Consider the following 21,882-nt stretch of genomic DNA (forward strand, 5'->3'; position numbering starts at 1 on the left):
CATATAGGAGTGTACAGACATCTGTACACTCATACAGCTTGTCTGAATCAGGCTATAGAGTAGGGCCTCAGGCATAGGGATGTGCAGAACTGGTTCAATTGCGCATCAGTCCTCTATGAACCGGGCCAGTTTGAGCTGGTTCATTGAGCTGATTGGCCCAGCTAGTGGGTTCAACCCAACTGGTTCAGCAACCCATGGTTTGGTCTGAATTCAGACCAAACTGCAGCAAATGGTCTGTGTACAACCCTACTCAGGTGCACAAGGGAAGCGTGTCACTAGGGAAGAAGGCAATCCTTTTGTTACAAAGAAGTTCACTCATAGTTTAGTTGGAAGAGAGTGCTCACGACCCCACCCCATGATAGGGCTTTGCATTCTGCTTTTTTTGTCTCAGAACATCGCTCGCCGACTAAAATTTCAAGTCTCTCATATGCTCTCTTGGATCCTAAGTTTGTTCTCATGGCCAAAGCTTGGGTAGGAGGATCCAAGCCCCACGTGCATGCCCAAGAACTGGTTCTGTATTAGCAAAAATCAAGGTAGGAGGAAGGGAAGGGAAAGCTATTGTGTGCTAGTCCTGATTTGGGTAGAATGGTCTGGAATGTGCTTTTCCACCCTCCATACGATGCTGGGTAAGTGATGTTGGTTGGCCATCATCATCTTACCCAGATCAGGACTAGTAACACAATCACTTTCCCCTCGTCGCACCTAATTTTTGCTAACATACAACTGGTTCTCAGGAGCACAAACTGGGCTTGGAGCCTGGCTAGACACTCATGATTTTGGTCATGAGGGTGTGCTTCCTATGAATGAGAACAATGTCACACAGACAGTAAGTTGATCTAGGCATAAAGTGAAAGTGAAAAGAGGCAAAAAGCCAGTAGCAACATGAGCTGTCTCCTTTGCTAGGCAGGATTCACCTTGGTTTGCATTTGGATGGGTGACTACATGTGAGCACTTTCTGCTGTAATATATTCCCCTTAGGAGATGGGGCTGTAGCTCAGTGGAAGGGCATGTTCTTTGCATGCAGAAGGCCCCAGGTTTCAATTCCTGCCATCTCCAAGTAGGGCTGGGAGGGACTCCTAACTGAAACCTTGGAGAGCCGCTGCCAGCCGGTGTAGACAATACTAAGCTAGATGGACCAATAGTCTGACTCGGTCCAACATAGGACAGTTTCCTATGTTCCTATGAAGAATTAGGATGGCATGATTCAGGCATAGGCAAAAGGCAGGCCATGGGACAATTTGCAGGAGACCACCTAAGTGCTGGCTGCATTTCTTACATTTTGAAGCAAGGGTGCATTTTCAGAATCAGTTATACCTCAGCTGTTAAGAGATCTCAAGTAAACACCACTTTTGTATTGTAAATTCAAATTCACACTGTTGGACCACAGGAGTCTAGCATATTTGATGCTTCTACACTAGAACAGACAGAAAATTATCTGAACTGCAGTGAAACTTTAGGAAATAGAAATTTAAAGTGCTGCAGTGTACAAAAACACAAGTACTTAGAAATAAACAAACATGCCAAGTCACATGAACTGTTATTAAAGCAGTTCACATGATTGAAAACTGGGTAGGACAAATATCCTATCCAGCTTTGGGAGCTGTACACACTCCCAATTTTAAATTGTGTGTGAGAGAAGAGCTGGGTAGGATAGTGCTGTCCTACCCAGCATATTAACAGGGTGGGAGGAAACGTCGTCCTACCCAGCTCCTTTATCTCAGACAATCACTCCCCCTCCTCCTACCTAGGTTTCTGCTAGCATGCAATCAAAAATCAGGAACATACACAGCTCCCAAAGCTGGCTAGGATGCCTCACAGTGTAGTCCCAATCAAGGATCAGGCAAGATTCTTCTGAAACATGCCTAAGGATAATGCCTGCAGCTCAAACACTGGATGCTCCAATATCAGAATTGAATAAAAAAGAAAGCCCATAGCAATGCTAGACTGTAATGGTTACCCTCTTTATTTGGAGTCAAATAATACACCTATGAAATGGTATGAGACCAATCAGATCACCTAGTTTTGCTTTCTTTCAAGAGGTATGAACCAGACATCTGTCTCCAATGGTCAAAGCCTTCTAAAATCCCCCAGCCTCTGTGACAGTAAAGATCCAGTTTTGAATGAGGGCTATCTTGCTCACATCAGCCGTTTGGGATCAATTTTCTCTAAGTGAACTAAAGGTTTCAACTGCTCAGCAAAACTCCGCATGTCATCAGAAACCATGTCCTGTCCTGCTGGAGCAACAATGCTGAGCTCCACCAGGTAGGAGAGAGACAAAGGCTCAGTGTTCTCAGTATTTCCCGGAAGCAAGATGCGGAAGATCTTATACACGACAATCTTCATGACGCCCTTGCGGAAAACATGTCCCTTGGCCACAAACTCGTGGTCCATGCGGAAGCCCATCTCCATGAGGAAGTCTGTCAAGTTCTCCGATGTGGCAATGTCCACGCAGTTGCGTACCAAGGCGTGGCGATTCTTGTCTCCCATTTCCGGCTGCCCAAGATACCGCAGATGCCAAGGAGTGCCAGGCTTATCCATGGAGCGCCGTGCGCGCAGGACAAAGGGGCTGGCCTGCTGCCCCTTCAGGAGGAACACCATCTCGTGGTCCAGGAAGGTCTCAGGTTCCATGTTGTCACAGAGGCCCCGGAGTCGATGGAGGAGGCTCTCCAGGCTTTGGTCCAAAACGCTCCCTAGAGAGGAAAAGAACACAAGACATTACTAGGGAGCTGGTCTTGCGGTAGCAGGCATGAATGTTCCCCTTTGCTAAGCAGAGCCACCTTGGTTTGCATTTGGATGGGAAACTTCATGTGAGTGCTACAAGAGATTCCCCTTAGGGGATGGACCTGTAGCTCAGTGGAACAGCATCTTCAACATGCTTGCAGAAGGTCCAAAGTTTAATCCCTGGCATCTGTAGGGAGGGCTGGAAGAGATTCCTGCCTGAAACCTTGGAAAGCTGCTGCCAGTCAGTGTAGACATTCTGAGCTAGACGGAAATACTTGCAACTGGTATTTAGGCAAGATGCCTCTAAATACCAGTTGTAGAGGAGTAACAGCAGGAGAGAGGGCATGCCCTCAGTTCTTGCCTGTGAGCTCCCCAGAGGCATCTGGTGGGCTATTGTGTGAAACACGATGCTGGACTAGACAGGCCTTGGGCCTGATCCAGCAGGGCTTTTCTTATGTTCTTATGACTAATCTGCATGATCCCCACCGCACACTGAGGTCATTGAGAGAAGTTTGTCTCCAGATGTCGCCAGCTTGTCTGGTGGCAACTCGGGAGTGGGCCATCTCTATGGCCGCTCTTGGGCTCTGAAATGCGCTCCCTATAGCTGTTCATGATTCAACATCTTTAAAGTAAAATGTGCCATCAAGTCAATTTCGACTCCTGGCGCCCACAGAGCCCTGTGTTTTCTTTTACCATTGCCTCCTCCCACACAGTATGAGATGATGCCTTTCATTTTTTTTAAATAATAATATTTTTATTCACTAAGAAAACAAAAGGAAATAACATGATTACATTATCTCTTGAACTTCCAACAGTTACATATAACAATCCGGGATTCTGCTTCAATCCTTTGCCAACCTTCCCTCTGACATCAGATATTACAGAAAGATATAAGTAATGTATTAATCAACTCTCAGTACTAAAAAAAACTCAAATTTTGGGTGTGGATGTTGACCCTGTGCTAAACTGTAATTTATGAAAAGTTCCCAGGTTAATGCAAATATATAAATAGCTGCACTCATTCCTTGAAGAGGATTACCTAAAAACAGTGGTGCATCAGCTGATAACCACCCGGCTTGACTATTACAATGTGCTCTACGTGGGGCTGCCTTTGTATGCAGTTCGGAAACTTCAGTTAGTTCAAAATGTGGCAGCCAGATTGGTCTCTGGGGCAACCCGGAGAGACCATATTATGCCTGTTTTGAAACAGTTACACTGGCTGCTGATATGTTTCCAGGCAAAATACAAAGCGCTGGTTATTACCTTTAAAGCCCTGAATGGCTTGGGTCCGAGTTATCTAAGAGAGCACCTTCTTCTATATGATCCCCACTGCACGTTAAGGTGATCTGAGGAGATCCATCTCCAGTTACCACCGGTTCATCTGGTGGTGACTCAAAGGCAGGCCTTCTCTGTAGCTGCTCCTGGGCTGTGGAATGCACTCCCAGCAGAAATCCGCAATCTTAGTTCTTTATTGACCTTCAGGAGAGCCCAAAAAATCAATTTGTTTGGCCTGGCCTTCCAGGGGTTTTAATTGTTTTAATGCTATAACCTGGTTTCCAGGGTTTTTAATCGTTCTGGTTGTTTAATTGTTTTTTATTATGCTTTAATTGTTAATTGATGTTTTAAATTGTTTATATTTCTGTTTTAACTGTTATTGGTTTTAATGGTTTTGTTTTAATTGTAAACCGCCCTGAGCCACTTTGGAAGGGAGGTATAAAAATTGAATAAATAAATAATAATAAATAAATATTTCATCTTAGGTATTCCGTAAATAAGCAGTGATCTTAGCCATTGAGGCATATTCCCATAGATTTAGTAGCCATTCATCCAAGTTGCCTTTGATCTTCAATTGGCAGCATAGAGAATCCTGGCAGCAGTGATCACATACAAGGACAACTCTTTGTGTTTAGTTAGTATATAAGGTTTAGTCTTGTTTAACAAAAAAAAGTTCAGTTGAATAGGGAAATTTTTTATATTTAAAATTTGTTGCATCTTAGAGTGATCCTCCCCCCCCCACAAAAAAACCTGTGTTTTGCTACAAGTCCAGCACATATGATAGAATATTCCCTCATGATTCTTACATTTCCAAGTCTCCAGAATAATTACGGTCCATCTTTCCAATCATGTCGGAGTAATGTACCAACAAAAACACATTTTGTACCAATTTTCTCTTAAGGTACTATTTGCTGTAAATTTAATATTCACATTCCATTGATGTTCCCATTGTTGGATATCAATTGTTCTGTTTAAATTTTGCATCCACTTAATCATGCAGTCTTTTATCTGTTCCTGAATCATATTTTAACAGCAACTTATATATCAATCCCAGTAAATGATCAGCATTTTTGTTTATAAGTACTTCAAATTCCATTAAATCTCTAAGTTTATCACCTTGTCTTTGTACTTCTTTCTGCACTATAGGACTAATTTATAAATACTGAAACCATGAAGGTTCCTCAGACCATTCCCAAGTGAGGGTTTGAATAGATTTAAGTTTTGTTTTCCCAGTAGTTAAGCTTTGCATAAAAGGCATAAGCTATGCCTTCTCTCTACAAGGATCAAACTCATTAGATTTTTCTTTTTTTATGGGGAAAAATGTTTAAAATAGATGCCAAAGGTGATAGATCTGGGCTGATCCTTTTCTTATACTTGTCCCAAACACTTAGCAGACTATTTCTAATTGTATGGGATTTTATGTCCTGGTCATTTCTTTTTATATTAGTCCATAAACACGTATGTAACCCATCTGGAAGATCTGATCCCTCCATATTCATAATCGGACCATATGGTTCTCTGATCCAATCTGAAATCCATGTCAAACAACTGGCATGGAAGTATAATTTCAAGTTAGGGACAGCCAATCCTCCCCATTCTTTTGCATCTTGCATAATCCTAAACTTGATTCTTGGTTTCTTATAAGCCAAAATAAGTGAGTTTATATGCTTCTGCCACATATTCAACATCTTACCTTCAATCTTAACTGGAATCATTTGAAATAAGAAATTCATTCTTGGTAAAATATTCATTTTAACCGATGCTATCTTCCCCAGACAAGATTTAGTTTTTTCCACCTATTTAAGTCTGCTAAGATAAGATTCCACACTGGTAAGTAATAGTTCTTGAACAGGTCTTTATTATTGCCTGTTAAATTAATCCCCAAATATTTAATCGATTTTGCTGTTTGAAATCCAGACTTATTTTTCAAATACAATAATTCCGTAACTGGCAAATTCCATGTAATGATCTGCCTTTTGTTTTTATTAGAGATGATGCCTTTCAGCATCTTCCTATATCGCTGCTGCCCAATATAGTATGTATCGATTCGAACCGGCAACCTGCTGCTTGTTAGTCAAGCATTTTCCCACTGCGCCATCAGGTGGATTTCAACATCTTTACCCACCTTTAAAAGAGAAGACACATTTTTTTAGCCTGGCTTTTAATAATCTGTGAATATTTTAAATCGTTGTTCAAAACAAATGGTTGTTTTCTTTTGCCGTTATTGTATTTACTTTTGTAAACCGCCTAGAGCCTTCAGAGTCAGGCAGTATATAAACTGAATAAATGACATGGTAGAAGGCAGCTTCCTAGGTCTGATTTTAATTAATTAATTAATTAATTAATTGGTTGCTGTGATTGCCCATATTCTGGTACCCCATGGATTCAGCAACCCCATGCCAGCCATCCTCCAATTCAAAGCAGTCTGATTCCTGTCTTAGCAAACACTTGTTTCACATTCACACTGCCTGTTTTTTAAATATGCATTTAAAAGCAGACTGTATGAAGAGGGCTCTGCAGAGATAAGGAGATAATCTTTGTGGAGTTGTGTTTGGTTCTCCTATCAGTGCTCTTTTGTTAGGGCTAGGCAAACATTTTTGTAGATAAGCATTTGCTTTCATCTGATTTCAGTTTTCTAAAGGTGGCAGGATGTTACCCAACAGTTACCACCCCAACACAACACAACACCTAAGAATAGCTAAAAGAACAACATAAAGGAGGATAAGTTCCTTAATATGTGGATTATCTTTATTATTCCTGTTAACAAGCGATGTGCATGAATTGTGATTTGATCACTGATTCATAGCATAGCCTGGGCACCTTTAAAAGGAGGAGACCAAGGTTATTTCCTTGCTTTCCTCCTCAGGCGATGCTGAACACGCAAATGGCCTCCATGCATGCATGGAGTTCATGTGTGTTCTGCCAGCATGCAAAAGCAGTTGGGGAGAGCTGCTGGCATGTGAGGGGTGCTGGGAGGAGTGCTGCCACAGGAACTGGAGAGTGGCAGAGGAGCAGGTACAGACCTGCTCTCCTCCCTTGTAAAGGTGCTTGGGCTGTGATACGAATCAGTGATCAAATCACAATTCGTGCACATTCCCAACATTAGCAATAAAGATATTTGCCCAAGACCACCTTCTAGTCTAGCTCCTTTTGGCAGGAGGTCTTGGGACAGGAAATGTCAGAAACGACAACGCTGCTTGATACTGTATTCTTACTTTGTAGAGAAAGCACTTGTAAAACAAAAGATATACTAACCTACTAGATCTACTAATGGTAAACAGTGATAGGTTATCACAACTGTAAAACTTTGTGAGTGGAATGCTCTGTATTCTGCAGTAGGTTCTGTTTGTAATGAAGTGCTCTTTAAGATGCTTACAATATTTTGGAAAATCTTCAGTGAATATATTTTGTAAAAAAAACACACACACACAGGCATCCTGCAGAGACTCACATCAAAGAGCCAGGACCAGCTGTGGCTCCCTATTGAGCATGGATACTATGACAGACAGGGATTTGTTGCTATTGCTGTATAATGTGATTGCCAGACCTAAAGAACAGCCCTATCTCTTTAACAGTCCAGAAGGTATGGAAGGAACACATCTGCATTACTAATACATTTTATTTTTTCGTTTCTATTCTGCTCTTCTTTCAAGGGGCCCAGAGCAGTGTCCATGGTTATGTCTCTCATCATAACAACCTGGTGAGGTAGGTAGGCTGAGAGAGGAATGACTGACCCAGAGTCACTCAGCAGGTTTCATTTCTGAATGGGGATTTGAACTTGGGTGTCCCCGGTCCTCGTTCAATGCTCTAGCTGCTACACCATCCGCAGTGTTCTGGACCCATGTTCTTCTGTTGTAGCAAAACAAGATCTAAACATGTGGCTTGGATGTATGGTATTTTATCAAAGCTTTTATGTAAACTGCTTTGGAAGGTCTGCCTGAAAAGCTGTATATAAATGCCAAAAATAAAAATAAAAGTGGCTGAGCAAAGGTGCAGCAAGAGAGCAGCGCAACAGGATTTTCCACCTGCCTGCGCAGCAGAGAAGCAACAATGACTTGATACCTTCCCGTTCCCAGAAAGCTTTTGGTGCCACCTGGATATATATATCCTTGGGGATCGTGCAGCCCTTGGGGACATCTTTTTGGGTGGCACTTTATGGAGAAGGGGAAGGCACCAAATAATTGCTGCTTCCCTGCTGTACCAGAGCAATCAGTTGATAAGTTCTGTTAGGCTTCACCCTTGCTGCACTGCTGCATCCTTGCTATGTGTGTCAGCCAGTACCTTTCTGGCACCTTAAAGACCAACACCTTCATTTTGGCACTTTTAAAACTATGCAAGTGATGTGGGCTTAGCCCACAAGCGATGTGGGTTTTTGTGGGCTTAGCCCACAAAAGCTTATGCTGAAATAAATGCTTCTGTCTTTGAACTGCCACAAGTCTCTGTTATTGTTTTTACATTCTCAAAGTAGACCGTCATATGCATGACTCAGATGTACGATTCAAGCCGTCCTTGCCTTTACCTTGAAGTAAATATTCCATCATGTTAATAGTGCCGCCGGTGACAGGCATCATTGTGACGGGAGGGGCCTCCATGGTCTTATCTTTCCTACAAGAAACAGGAAGAAAAATAAAAGATAAAGAAGAAAGGTATAGTAGTTCAAGCACAACCGCAGGAAAATTTTCTTTCCCTCAAGGCAAAACAAGGAACATTCTGCCTTATGCACGGGTGAGCTATTCTTCCCTAGGGTTTTCAGACAGCAGCTGGATGTCTGTCTGTGAGGGATGCTGTAGCAGTTTCCTGCAGTTAGCAGAGGGTGGGACTAGAAGACCTCCAGGGTTCCTTCCAATCCTGCAGTTCTATGATTATAAAGATGTATTCTCACTTCAAATCCAGTAGATGCCCTTCAGGGCTCTGTATTAGGAATGTGCACTAAGATTCGGTGTGGCCCATCAAATTGTTTTGGCAGGGCGGGGAGCAGGACCTTTAAGCATGAGTGAACAGGTCCTTACCTGCTCCTCTGCTGCTTTTCCAGGCGTGGTGCTGCACCGCTTAGAAGTCCACATGTAGCTGCGGGGCTTCACCCAGCAGCCTGTGCATGGCGGCGGGACACATATGACCACTGTACACAGGCTGCTGGGTGAAGCCCCGCAGCCATGCACGGACTTCTGAGCAGTGTGCCCGGGAAAGCAGCAGTGGAACAGGTAAGGGCCTGATTTCCTCATGCTTAAAAGGTACCATTTCCCGCCCCACCGATACATTTGTGCACATTCCTACTCTGTATACATTCTGATACTTCCCAATGGCCACTTATGGGGTGAGCAGCCTGGAGGAGATATGTGTATGTATGTGTGCGCATGCATGTGTGCACACACGCGCGCACACCCTCCTCCAGGTTCTTTGCCGCATAAGTGATCATTGTGGCGTATCAAACTGTATAGTCCTAGAAGGCATCTGCTGTATTTATTTACTTACTACTTTTCATCTAAAGAGTTCTCACAGTGGTTTACATAGGAAAAATAAGAAGATGGTTCCCTGTCCCCAAAGGGCTCACACTCTTAAAAACAATCCAAAGGCAGACACCAGCAACAGCTACTGGAAAGATGCTGTGCCTGGCTGAAACAGGACAGTCACTCTCCCCCTGCTAACTATAACACACGTTAAGTCACCACTTTGAAAGGTGCCTCTTTGCCCAGTTAGCAGGGGGTTGTGTAAAAACCCTGTGTGTTTGTGTGGACCCAGAAGGTCTATTCACCCATTAAGTTCAACACTCATACACTCAGTATATTATTACTGTTGTTGTTAAAAATATTTATACCCCGCCCCTCCAGTGCACTACTGCACAACTGGGCAGCTCACAACAATAAGACAGACAAAAGATACAATAAAAGTAATAAAACTAACTAAATTAAACAAGAAAAGAAAAGAAAAAAGTTGTCAGATTAAAAACCACAATCATTAAGTTCAAATTAAAACTGAAAATTATAAAAAGCTAAAGAACCTACCATACATAACAAAATAATAATAATGGAGCATTAAAAAGCCTCCTTAAAAAGACGTATTTTAAGATGTTTTTTAAGAACACTGAGGGAGGGAGCATGGCAAAGCTCTTCAGGGAGGGTGTTCCAAAGCCAAGGGGCCACAATTGAAAAGGCCCTGTCTCTAGTCCCTGCCAACCAGATCTCTTTTAGTGGCGGGGTCATGAGTAGGGCCTGAGATGATGAGCGGAGGGCCCTGGCAGATTCATATGGGCAAATGCGGTCTGACAGGTACCCCGGCCCCAAGCTGTGTAGGGCTTTAAAGGTCAATACCAGCACCTTGAATCTATCCTGGAAGCAGACCAGTAGCCAATGAAACTGACGCAGGATGGGTGTAATACTTGAGAAGCAACTTGCACCCATGAGCATTCTTGCGGCAGCATTCTGAACCAGTTGAAGCTTCCGAACAGTCTTCAAGGGCAGCCCCACATAGAGTGCATTGCAGTAGTCCAATCTGTATGTTACCAATGCATGAGTGACTGAGGTCAGATCCAACTTCTCCAAGTAGGGTCGCAGCTGGCGTACTAGTCTTAGTTGGGAAAAGGCGCTTCTGCACACTTGCCACCACCTGTGCCTCCAAGGACAGTGTTGGGACCAGAAGTACCCCCAAGCTGCAGACTTCGTCTTTCAGAGGGAGCGTGACCCCTTCCAAGTCCAGGTTTACCTCATTAAACGGATGATCAGTTCTGCCAACCCAGAGCACTTCCATCTTATCTGGATTAAGTTGCAGCTTGTTTGCCCCCATCCAATCCAGAACAGCCTCCAAGCCCTGGTTCAGAGCATCCCCTGCCTCCCTGGTGTCTGCTGACTTAAAAGATAGGTAGAGCTGGGTGTCATCCACATATTGATGGCACCGCAGCCCACACCTACGGATAACTTCTCCCAGGGGCTTCATGTAAATGTTAAACAGCATGGGGGGCAGAATAGATCCTTGTGGCACCCCATAGGCCAAAGGGTAGAGCAGGCATCCCTCATCACCACCTTCTGAGTACGACCCCCTAGGTAGGAATGGATCCACCGTGCCCTCAAGTCCCAACCCAGAGACACATCCCTATACAGATTACAGTTACAGCACTTCCTAACTGTACCATGAATTTAAGGGGCCTCTACCCAAGTTCACTTTTTACATGAATGCAGGTACAATAATATGTACAAAAATATGTACAAATGCACAGACATCTGAATACTGCAGTTTCCCGTGTTGTTGCCCCAGGGCTGTGGAATACACTCCTGTCAAAACTAGAGCTGCACCACCTCTGATGGCCTTCAAAAGAACACTGAAGAACCACCTATTCAGTCAGGCTTGTAGTTGATTTTTTAAAGTCTGATTTTGATTTTAATTATTTGCTTTAACTAAGGATGATGGAAGCTGTATTTCAACAACATCTAGAGACCCAAGGTTGAGAACTCGCAGCTTAAGAGATGCCAATCCCCCTATACCTTTTAACTCATAAGACGGCAGATCCCCTGTACAACTAAGGTAGGGTTGCCAACTGTCCCTCATTATGCAGCATGTCCCTCATTTCAGGGATGAAATGTTGGTCCCTATAGGGACAGCATTTGTCCCTCATTTATTCAATCGCATATAATTCATTTACACAGACGTCAATGATACTCAGGCTCTTAATTACCACTGCATACACCTCCTAGCCCCCAGCCCCAGCCCACCCCAACAAACTTGTGTCCCTCATTCTGGCAATGAAATGTTGGCAACCCTAAACGAAGGTGTGAGGGAGCAGGGAGAAACTGATCTCCATGGGTGCATGCTTGAGAGCCCAGTTCACCCTCACCCTCATTTGGGGCCCAAATGGAAGCAAAGGAAGCCACTTTCTCCCAGTTCCAGCTGCCTGAGGACCAACACGGATGCTATTCTGTGCTGCTGCACAGATGATCCTTAACGACCAGAGAGAGAGACACTCTCCTGCACAGACCTCTGCCTCTACCGTTATAGGAGTTGGGTAAGGAAGAAGCTATTTCAAGCCCGTCCGAACATCCTTCTGCCAGGGAAGGGGCTGTAGCTTGGAGGCAGCGGAGCATCTGCTTGCCAGGAGATCGCAGGTTCAATCCCTGGCAGGTAGGCCTGGGAGAGACTCTGACATAAAACCCTGGAAAGCTGCTGCCAGTCAGTGCAGGCAATACTGAGTTAGATGGACCAAGGCCCCGACCCAGTAGGAGGCAGTTTCCTGCGCTCCTATCTTGCCCTCTTGTCTTTCCTCGCCCCCATTTGGGCTCCCGGCACATCTACACATTCAGCACTCACTTTGCTAAGACAAGCAACAAATGGCAGCGCCCTTCGCCCCTGCACCGGGCTGGTCTTCAAGTGCCAGTCGCCGCTGGCTGGCTTGCTCCTCCCACCCAGCGGGAGCGCGCAGACCTCCTCGTTCTCCTCCCCGCGCCGCCCGTGACGTACTTTGAGAAAAGCCCGAACCGGCTCAGAGTCCGGATATCTCGCGAGGGCAAACGCTCCTCCCCATGTCACGTGCGTCTGTGCTCAAAAATTAGAGGCGGGGGGGGGGAGTTGTGTTTGCTGTCTGGAAGGGAATTAGGTGGGTGCAGGTGTTTGCGGCTCCCTGGGTTTGCATTTGGCTACCAGAAGCACTTAGCAAAGGGTATATGCTGGGGTTTGTAAAGCTAGACCTTATTGAAGATAAGTTAGTAAAGCGATCTGGGGTGCCTTTGCACCTTTTTTGGCTTCTGAAAGTGAGCAAAGTGTTGGAGTCTGTGAATGTGTTGGAGTCTGTGAATCTTGGACTTCTTTGCGCCTTTGAGGGGGAGGTTACAAAGGGTTCATCAAAGGGAGCACACGCATTGGGGTATGTGATTCTAGGACCTCCCTGCCCTTCGGCGGGGGCTATAAAATTTCATCAAAAAGGGGACAAACTGGTCTCCCTGGAATTGTCTTAATTGCACCTTTCGGAGGAGGCTACAAAACCCTAGAACCAGCTAGGGACTGGGAATCTGACTGGGACCTCTTTGCACGGTTTTTTTTTTGTTTTTTTTGTTTTGTTTTGGCAACAAAAATATTTTTTCAATTCATCAGAGGCAACTTTTTAGTAAGAATTTCGTTAAATGGGAAAAGTCCTGCAATTTTTTTGCTGTTCTGTTTTCTGCAGATCACACATTAGCTCAACTAGAGCATTCTCATCTTCTAGTTAAAAGGTTGGAGAAGCTGCTGTCAGTCTGTGAAGACGATGCAGAGCTAGATAGACCAATGGTCTGACTCAGTATATTGAATTGTAAATTTTTTTTAATGTTTTGGTTCTGTTTTAATTTGTACTGCTTTTGTTGTGAACCACTCAGAGACCCTGGGTCAGACATACACTTGATTTAGGGTGGCCAGGTACACATCGCCAAAAAAAGAAGAAATGGATTGCAAAAAAAATTAAAATAAAATAGATGACATCTACAGTAGGACATTCATGACCAAGGAAGGGGACAGAAGAGGATGAGGCAAGGACATGAAATTGCATAAAATGTGTTCATATATATGCATAGATTTACATATAATTAAGAGCCCAGCCCAGCCTTTTCCAATGGAAACATTAAAAAATAGAGAACACAACCCAACAGATCCAATGATACAATTCATATGGACACTTGACAAAGTAGTTCAAAACAGCTTATCACCGGGTGCTGTCATTGTAATATCTATTATGGACTACATAGTTCTCCTTTTTGATCAACTGTCATTTAGTGTATTTTATGTTGTGTTAGCATTTCTGCCTCACATTTATTTTATTTATTTATTTTATTTATTTTTACATTTATATTCTACAATTCTTCTAAGGAGCCCAGAGTGGGGTACATAGTTCTGTTTCTCCTTACAACAATCTTGTGAGGTAGGCTAGTGATCTATCATTATCTCTATGTTATATGTCTTTATTATTTATAATACAGTTTACATTTATATATTCCTTATGTCTTTTTTTCCAATTGGATTCTTAATTCTGGATTCTTAATTTCAGTGTTCTGGATTCTTAATTTCAGATCCTTTTCATGTGGAACATTAAAAAACAAGCAGGCATCAAAGTATAAACTATTTGTCTAATCCTTTTGATCCCCACTCACCATCTCCAGAAGAGCTGGATAAAAGAAAAAGAAAGGAAATAAGCTACTGGACAAACCTCAACCTGGACAAATTATAGTATATTTCAATATGCCAAATACATATAAATGTAGTCTGATTTTATATAATTATCTTATTATCATTATTTTCTTATTTGTTTTATATTGTTGTATTGCTGGTCTACGACCAAAATAAAGTTTTACTTACTTACTATATTTTATGTATTCCCTGACTTGATAGGCAAAAAAGAGGAGATGGATAAAGAGAAGAGGGCATGTTCCCCAAAGAGGGAACTGCCCTCTATCATAAACTACACACATGGCCACCCTAACTTGAGTGCTGAAGATGAGAGGGAGTGCACTGCCTCCAGTAGCTTAAAAAGAAAGATGAGGAACAAGGCCAAAATGGCTGAGAAGGGCTATGGGAGAGAGGACAGAAGCCCAGGAATGGTTAATCCTCTCATGCTTCAAGACTTCCTGTCCTGGGCTGCTTTCCACCTGCTTCCTGGTTTCTGTGCTGAGTAAAGAAGATAACTATGTAAAGAGTATTGGATTATCATATTTTCAAAAGATTGCAGAGAAGCTGAGAAAACAAATATCTGACTCAGAACAGGTGTTTGTTTACTTATTACATAATTGCATCACCTCACACATGGCTTAAGGATGGCACCCAGGCAACTTAAAAAAGCTGCAACAACGCAGCAGCAGCATATGCCTTCACACCATTTTCTAAGCACTGTTTTCTTTCCCAAGCATCTGTCTGAGCAAAACAAGTGTCTGTGTGTGCATGCATGGACTTGGGTTAAGTGTTACTTGCTGTGGTTTCTTGGCTTCCCTGTTGGGTAGCTGTTCTTCCTGTTTTGCTTCAGTCATCCACTGGGTGGCAACTTCTTCCATTCTTCTATGCTATCTCTTTTTCTTAGAAAACTAAAAATTGATGCCCGAATGTTGCTTTTCTGATTAATGTCAGTGGAAATCTGTCCATGACTCTGCAGTTTTGCTATCTCCTGTCCCTCCTCCAGCTTGGATGTCAAGGAACACTGAAACAGACTTCGGAAACAGGAGGCCTGCAAGCTGAGGCGCACCTAGGTAATTTTGGAGCCTGGACCTAAAGGCCTTTGGAGCCTGCCGCCACCTCTGCAAGTTAAGCATCCCCCTACACACACACATTGCAGCACACACAGTAGTTTTAACGTGGGCTCTTTAGGGCTCAAACAGCAACTGAACTCTCAAGAATGTAAGGCTATGAAACTGTAAGGGTGAACATGGGCCCCTGCTTCCCTGCTATGCCACTGGATCATGGCTTCTGCAGAATTTTTCTTTGCAGCCCAAGAAGTTTGTGCCTCCATTTATTACACTTGGAGCAGGTGTGCAGGCGGGGAGCAACCAGGGGAGTTTGTCCTCTGTTATCTCCTCCCTGGCTCACTTCCAACAAGCACACATGCAGAAGCAAAGTGATTTATTGCTACCTGAGCCTTATCCGCAGGGCACCAGCATAGGCATCTTTCCAGCCTCATGTGCTGCAATCAGCCCTGTAGCTGTAGGCATCTTGCATCTGTCTGGAAAACAGTTTGGGAAATGCTCGGAGGGCCAGTCCATGACTCAGCCAGCTAAAGTAATTCTGCCATCTTCACTGCCTGGTTCTGGCCCGTGACTGTGCCTGCCCAGGATGCAATGAAGTCATCTGCTGAGCTACTAAATGGGTATTTGAAAGCCAGGCTTAGTCTCCCTTTGCTTTAATAGGCACAAACAGGTGTTTCGTAACAGTGGTATCCAAATACCGCCACTGTACAACTACGGGCGGTGGGGAGAGCCATAAGGTAGCCCAAGTGATGACATATCTTGACAACAATGAGAATAAGTTGTAATGTGAAGTCACACTCATGCATTTTGCTTCTCTAGTGCAATCAGGGCCATGTGTTTCCTTTTGTCCCACTTATTTAGACCAGCAAATCTAAATTCTGTCAGAGGTTGTTGATTTTTGCCCACAATAGGTAAAACAGCAGAGCACAAAGGAATGAGCACACACTCCAGTGACAGAGTAGGTAGCAGAGGATGGTTTGGATATTGCAGCTTTTTCGAGAAAACACATGGAGATCCTTGTATGACTAAACACTAAACATTTATTGGTTAAATACACTTGGATAGGAAAGACCTATATCTAATCTAAAGGACTACATAGTGGATAGGTAAGGAGAGAGAGAGAATGTTTCCATCTGCTCTCTAGGAGGAAAGGAAGGATTGTGTCTCAGCACAGGAAGTGCTGCGGAGTCAGTTCCGGGGTCATAGAGTAGGGACAGATAGGGAGACCCTGACTCACTGTCTCTACTCCCAATGCCCCTAGTGGTCATTAGGACAGTTGGTGCAAAAGGTCGATGCACTGGAAGTTCATCTCCAACAAATTCACCATACAGCTCTAGGAATATAGGAAGCTGCCTTTTACTGAGTCAGACCAGTGGTCCATCTATGGCCATCCAGACTACTAGGAATTGATAGACCATCCTCCATGAACTTGTCTAAGCCCCACTTATAGCCATCCAAGCTGGTGGTCACCACATCATCCCATGGCAGAGAATTCCATAAATTAATTATGCATTGTGTGAAAAAGTACTCTCTTTTGTTCAGCCTAAATTTTCTGGTCATCTGTTTCATGGGATGACACCTGATTCTAGAGATTACCTAGAACTGGCACCATCGGGAAATAAAAAGCACACAAGGGGGGAGTGACCCAGTTCAGGACCATGGCGGAAGTTGGATTAAAGCCCGCTGTTTTCCAGGAAAATTATAGAAGCAAATCAGAAACATCAAGTTTGGCACTTAATCAACTGGATGCTCATGTGAAATTTCCCCCTTATTGTTCTGACAGCATCCATTTTAATCCTTTTCCAAAGGATTTATGAACAACTTCTCTGCCAATGGGGAAGAGAGCTGGTCTTGGAGAAGAGAGCTGGTCTTGTGGTACCAAGCATGACTTGTCCCCTTAAGCTAAGCAGGATCCTCCCTGGTTGCATACGAAAGGGAGACTAGAAGTGTGAGCGCTGTAAGATTTTCCCCTTAGGGGATGGAGCTGCTCTGGGAAGAGCATCTAGGCTCCAAGTTCCTTTCCTGGCATCTCCAAGATAGGGCTGAGAGAGATTCCTGCGTGCAACCTTGGAGAAGCCGCTGCCAGTCTGTGTAGACAATACTGAGCAAGATGGACCTATGGTTTGACTCAGTATATGGCAGCTTCCTATGTTCCAATGGAAGACATCTTCTGCTAGGTGCAATAGGCCATCTGATACCTGCTTTGTTTTCTCACATCTATTGTAGACAAACCCACTGCTTTGTTTTACAGCTGGTGATCTTTGCCCGTCTAGAAGCAAGTGCATTGTTTAAAATCTAGACGGAATTCAATCATATCTGGACTTTGAACAGTTCACCTCACAGGATAATGTTACCATAGAAGGAAATCTTTTTCTGATGAGGAGATCAGGTATAGAATGGTATGTTTCCAGGAAAAAATGTAAGCATTTCTCCCACAATGGCCAGATTGCTAGGAAGGAAAAAGCCTGCTATGAAAATAAAATAATTGAAGGGCGGTGCATAAGTAAAGGTAAAAGTATACTATCAAGTCGATTCCGACTTCTGGCGCCCACAGAGCCCTGTGGTTTTATTTGGTAGAATACAGGAGGGGTTTATCATTGCCTCCCCAATATGAGATGATGCCTTTCAGCATCTTCCTATATCACTGCTGCCTGATATAGGTGTACCAGCAGGGATTTGAACCGGCAACCTTCTGCTTGATAGTCAAGCATTTCCCCACTGCACCACTTAAGGTGACAATGCATAAGTACAGAATCTCAACTACCACAAATTACTAGTTTTCCAAACAGTTATATGGTGTGGCCACATTTGGAGTACTGAGTATAGTTCTGGTCAGTCACCACATCCCAAAAAGGACAGCCTAGAACTAGAAAAGATGTAGAAGAGGGCAACCAAGAAGACCAGGGGCCTAGAGCTCCTTCCTTATGAGGCAAGACTAAAAAACCTGGGATTTTTTTTTTTTTGTTGTTTGGAAAAAAGATGACTGAGGGGAGAGATTATAGGGTTTTATAAAATCATGCATGGTGTGGAGCAAGTGGACAGAGAGAAGTTCTCCCTCTCTCACAACACTAGAACCAGGGGTCCATCCCATGAGACAGCCAGAAAATTTAGGACTGATCAAAGGAAGTGTTTTTCCCATAGTGCATAGTTAGTTTATGGAATTATCTGCCACAGAATGTGGTGATGGCCACCTTCTTGGATGGGCTTTAAAAGGGGCTTAGACCTGTCCTCCATGTCTATCAGTGGTTACTAGTCTTGATGGCTATAGGCTCAGGCAGGAGGCCTCTGAATATCAGTTACAGGGGAACAACAGCTGGAGAGAGAGTATGCGTTCACCTCTTGCCTGTGGGCTTCCCAGAGGCATCTGGTGGGCCACTGTGGGAAACAGGATACTGGACTAGATGGAGGTGTGTATCTAGTCATGTATGATGTTGAGATATGTTCTTAAGGCTGTTGTAATCATGGCAATCACATGCAACTCAGTGCTCCAGTACATGCAGCTCACATGCAACTTCTGTCACATGATCACATGAACTAGGGAGGCTGAGAAGTTTGCATGTAGGAAGTTCAGGTAGAAAGCTGTGATATGCATGAAATGACTCCATATCTGTTTATAGACCACGGGTGTCCCACGAGAGACTCCCTGGCTGTTGTTGGACTACAATTCCCATCATCCCCAGTTGCAAAAAATGGGTGAAATGTGTTAAAGCTAATTTCCCATTCAGATTCCTAGACATTTTGTGTCCAGGTTGACATCTTTCATACATCCTGGACAGGACATTTGATTCCGGGATTATCCAGGCCAATCCTGGATATGTGACAATCCATTTGAAAATCTGGCCAAGCTCATGATCCAGTTTGGGAGTAGGTTTCCAACCACAGAGTCCAGCCTCTCAGAATTAGAGGTTTTTATTAGACAAAAAAAAAAAAATCACGTCTTACAAATTAATACACATTACATACTTACAAAGCAGAGAGAAAAATTAATCATGAATTCACAAGTACATAATAAACACATATGTAAAGTATCATCACACACACACACACACACACACACACAAAATCCATCATATACCTTTGATACTTTACAATTTTTAATACCTTTAGCATTATGTACCAATGTCTCAACTGGTTTCAGCTCGAAAAGCAAAGCAAACATAAGGTTATGCAACTCAGAAAATTATATGCAGCAAAAACATGAGCATGAGAACGCAAAGACCTTCCTAGCTCTCAGGTAATGTGAGGGAGGCTCCTAACATCCACAGCCAGCAACGTCACCAAGCAAACTTAGAAGTGGTGTCCTTTTCGCACTGGCATAACTGACTCAATTTACCGAGCACGAATCAAATGGATGTCTCGGGACCAACTTTCCCCAAAAAACTGTTTTCCCGTTCCCTTCCTTTCAGTTTTCCCCTGCTCCTTTGGAACATCACTACTCTGATGACCAGAAGATTGATAACACATATGATGGAAGGAACACAGGATGATCCATCTTGCTCACTGTCCCCTCTTTCTATTTTGTGGCCATTTGATGACCTATCTGTTATCAGCTGCTGAGCAGACTTCTTCCCAGGACTGGCACTGTAGATCAGACCAATCCAGCACTTCCAGTATTCACCTCCACACTCAAATGGTGTCTGGCTTCTTATTTCACTTTTTTAAAATCCTCAAACACATGATTGAATTAGAGCAGATACTCGTGCACACACAGCACCAACTAACATACTAATAGGTCAGTTGGATGGCCTTATTCAGCAGCGAATCTAATCGCTCCACTCTAGACTTTGTCCTTGGGAAGAGCTGCCTGCCCCACTTTGACCCAGAAAAAGGGAGAATAATCTCCCACAGCACCTTGGAGCCTGCAGTTAGTGAAGGAGTGCACCTTCTTATCAGCTTCACAGATTCCTAAATGCCTAGTGTCAGCAGAATTAGTTTCCAAAGACATCTCCAGCAGAAAAAAGAACTAATGCAATTTTGGCTGGATCTAATCAAGGAACCAGTGACACTAATTGCTCTTTTGAAATGGGTTGGCATATTTTAATTCATCCTTTCCATTCCCAAAACTGTCTTGTGTAGTTTGTAGGCCATTGTAGCACATTAGGAACAGCCACCAAACAACACAGACAGGTGGAAAGAACTCTGTGACCAGAGGCAGCCCTTTGAAATCAAATCCACTGCAAAGAGAAACCCACTGAGCTGATTCCAATTAGTACTCATTTCATAACTACAGAATATCGTTTCTCGTGTCTGAGTTAGGAATGGAGGAAACTGCTTTATGCTGAGACCATAAGAGGAGGAGAGCTGGTCTTGTGGTAGCAAGCATGACTTGTCCCCATAGCTAAGCAGGGTCTGCCCTGGTTGCATATGAATGGGAGACTTGATGTGTGAGCACTGCAAGATATTCCCCTCAGGGGATGAAGCTGCTCTGGGAAGAGCAGAAGGTTTCAAGTTCCCTCCCTGGCAGCTCCAAGATAGGGCTGAGAGACTTCTGCCTGCAACCTTGGAGAAGCTGCTCCCATACTGAGATAGAGTTCTTTTAGAACTGCATTATTATTTTTTTAGTAGACCTGTGTGTTATGTGTCTGGTTGCACGTTTTAAAAGCCCAGCATTGTAAGATAGGATCTGCACCAGGGAGTTAAATTCTGACTTGTTACTTGGTTTCTTAGCCTCCGTGCTATGCGAGCTGTCATAAAAGCTGGCACTTTCCCCAGTTTCTGTTTTGCACACACACAAACACAAGAACAAACAAACTGTTTCAGAGGAGGGCATGCCCTTAAACACCAGGTGCTAGGGAACACCAGTGGGAGGGGGTTGCCTTCCTCTCCCCCACCCACTTGTGGGTTTCCCAGATGCACCTGCTTAGTCCAACGTCCTGCTTCATGTAGTGGCTAAGCAGGTGCACCTGGAAAACCGACACGTGGGGGGAAGGAAGGCGACCCCCTCCCATTGGTGTTCCCTAACACCTGGTGTTTAAGGGCATACCCCCCTCTGAAGCAGTGGCTGTAGCCAGCTATAGCCTTCTCCTCCATTAATTTGTCTAACCCCCTTTAAAAACCACCTGGATTAGTGGCCATCACCACATCTAGGGGCAGTAAGTTCCATAGTTTTAACTGCACATTTTGTAAAGAAGTGCTTCCTTTTGTCTGTCTTTGATCTCCCAGCATTTAGCTTCAACAGATGACCCTGAGTTCCACTATCATGAAAGACAGATAAACTTCTCTCTCTCTCCATTTTTTTAATCCACACTGTGCAGAGTACTATACACCTCTGTCATGTCCTCCCTTACCTGCTTTCTTTCTAAACTAAAAAGGCCCAAATATTGTAAGGGAGTTGCTGCAGCCCCTGATCATTCTGGTTGCCCTTTTCTGCACCTTTCCCAGCTCTACAATGCCCTCCCTTAAGGTGTGGAGACCAGAACTGTACAGAGTCTTCCAAGAGCAGTCGCACCATAGATTTATATAGGGGCACTACTACATGGACAATTTTATTTTCAAACTCTTTCCATTAGGGAACATAGGAGTTCCCCTTGTAGTCATGCCTTGATGCTCAGAGAACTTGGAGAGAAATGTTTCTCCCTCTCTCACCCCATCAGAACCAGGGATCATCCCATGAACCTGAAGATCAGGAAATATAGGACCAACAAAAGAAAGCACTTTTTCATGCTGCTCATAAATCAACTATGGAATTCTTTGCCACAGGACG

At 43.8% G+C, this 21,882-nt stretch overlaps 1 protein-coding gene and 1 long non-coding RNA gene across 2 annotated transcripts; one reads left to right on the forward strand and one right to left on the reverse strand.

The window, feature by feature from the left end:
• Positions 1-1,940: 1,940 nt before the first annotated feature.
• Positions 1,941-12,467, reverse strand: MED18 (mediator complex subunit 18). Its single transcript, XM_053266690.1, has 3 exons — positions 12,292-12,467; positions 8,516-8,601; positions 1,941-2,690 (listed from the first exon to the last, which is right to left on the reverse strand). The coding sequence occupies exons 2-3, from the start codon at positions 8,586-8,588 to the stop codon at positions 2,137-2,139; spliced, it is 627 nt and encodes a 208-aa protein (XP_053122665.1). The 5' UTR covers positions 8,589-8,601; positions 12,292-12,467; the 3' UTR covers positions 1,941-2,136.
• Positions 12,468-12,554: 87 nt separating this feature from the next.
• On the forward strand, positions 12,555-14,310 carry LOC128332428 (uncharacterized). Its single transcript, XR_008310652.1, has 2 exons — positions 12,555-13,870; positions 14,019-14,310. It is a non-coding gene; the product is annotated as an uncharacterized LOC128332428 (long non-coding RNA).
• Positions 14,311-21,882: the final 7,572 nt, after the last annotated feature.

The sequence above is a fragment of the Hemicordylus capensis genome, chromosome 7 (genome assembly GCF_027244095.1).
Source record: "Hemicordylus capensis ecotype Gifberg chromosome 7, rHemCap1.1.pri, whole genome shotgun sequence".
Classification (NCBI taxonomy): Eukaryota; Metazoa; Chordata; class Lepidosauria; order Squamata; family Cordylidae; genus Hemicordylus; species Hemicordylus capensis.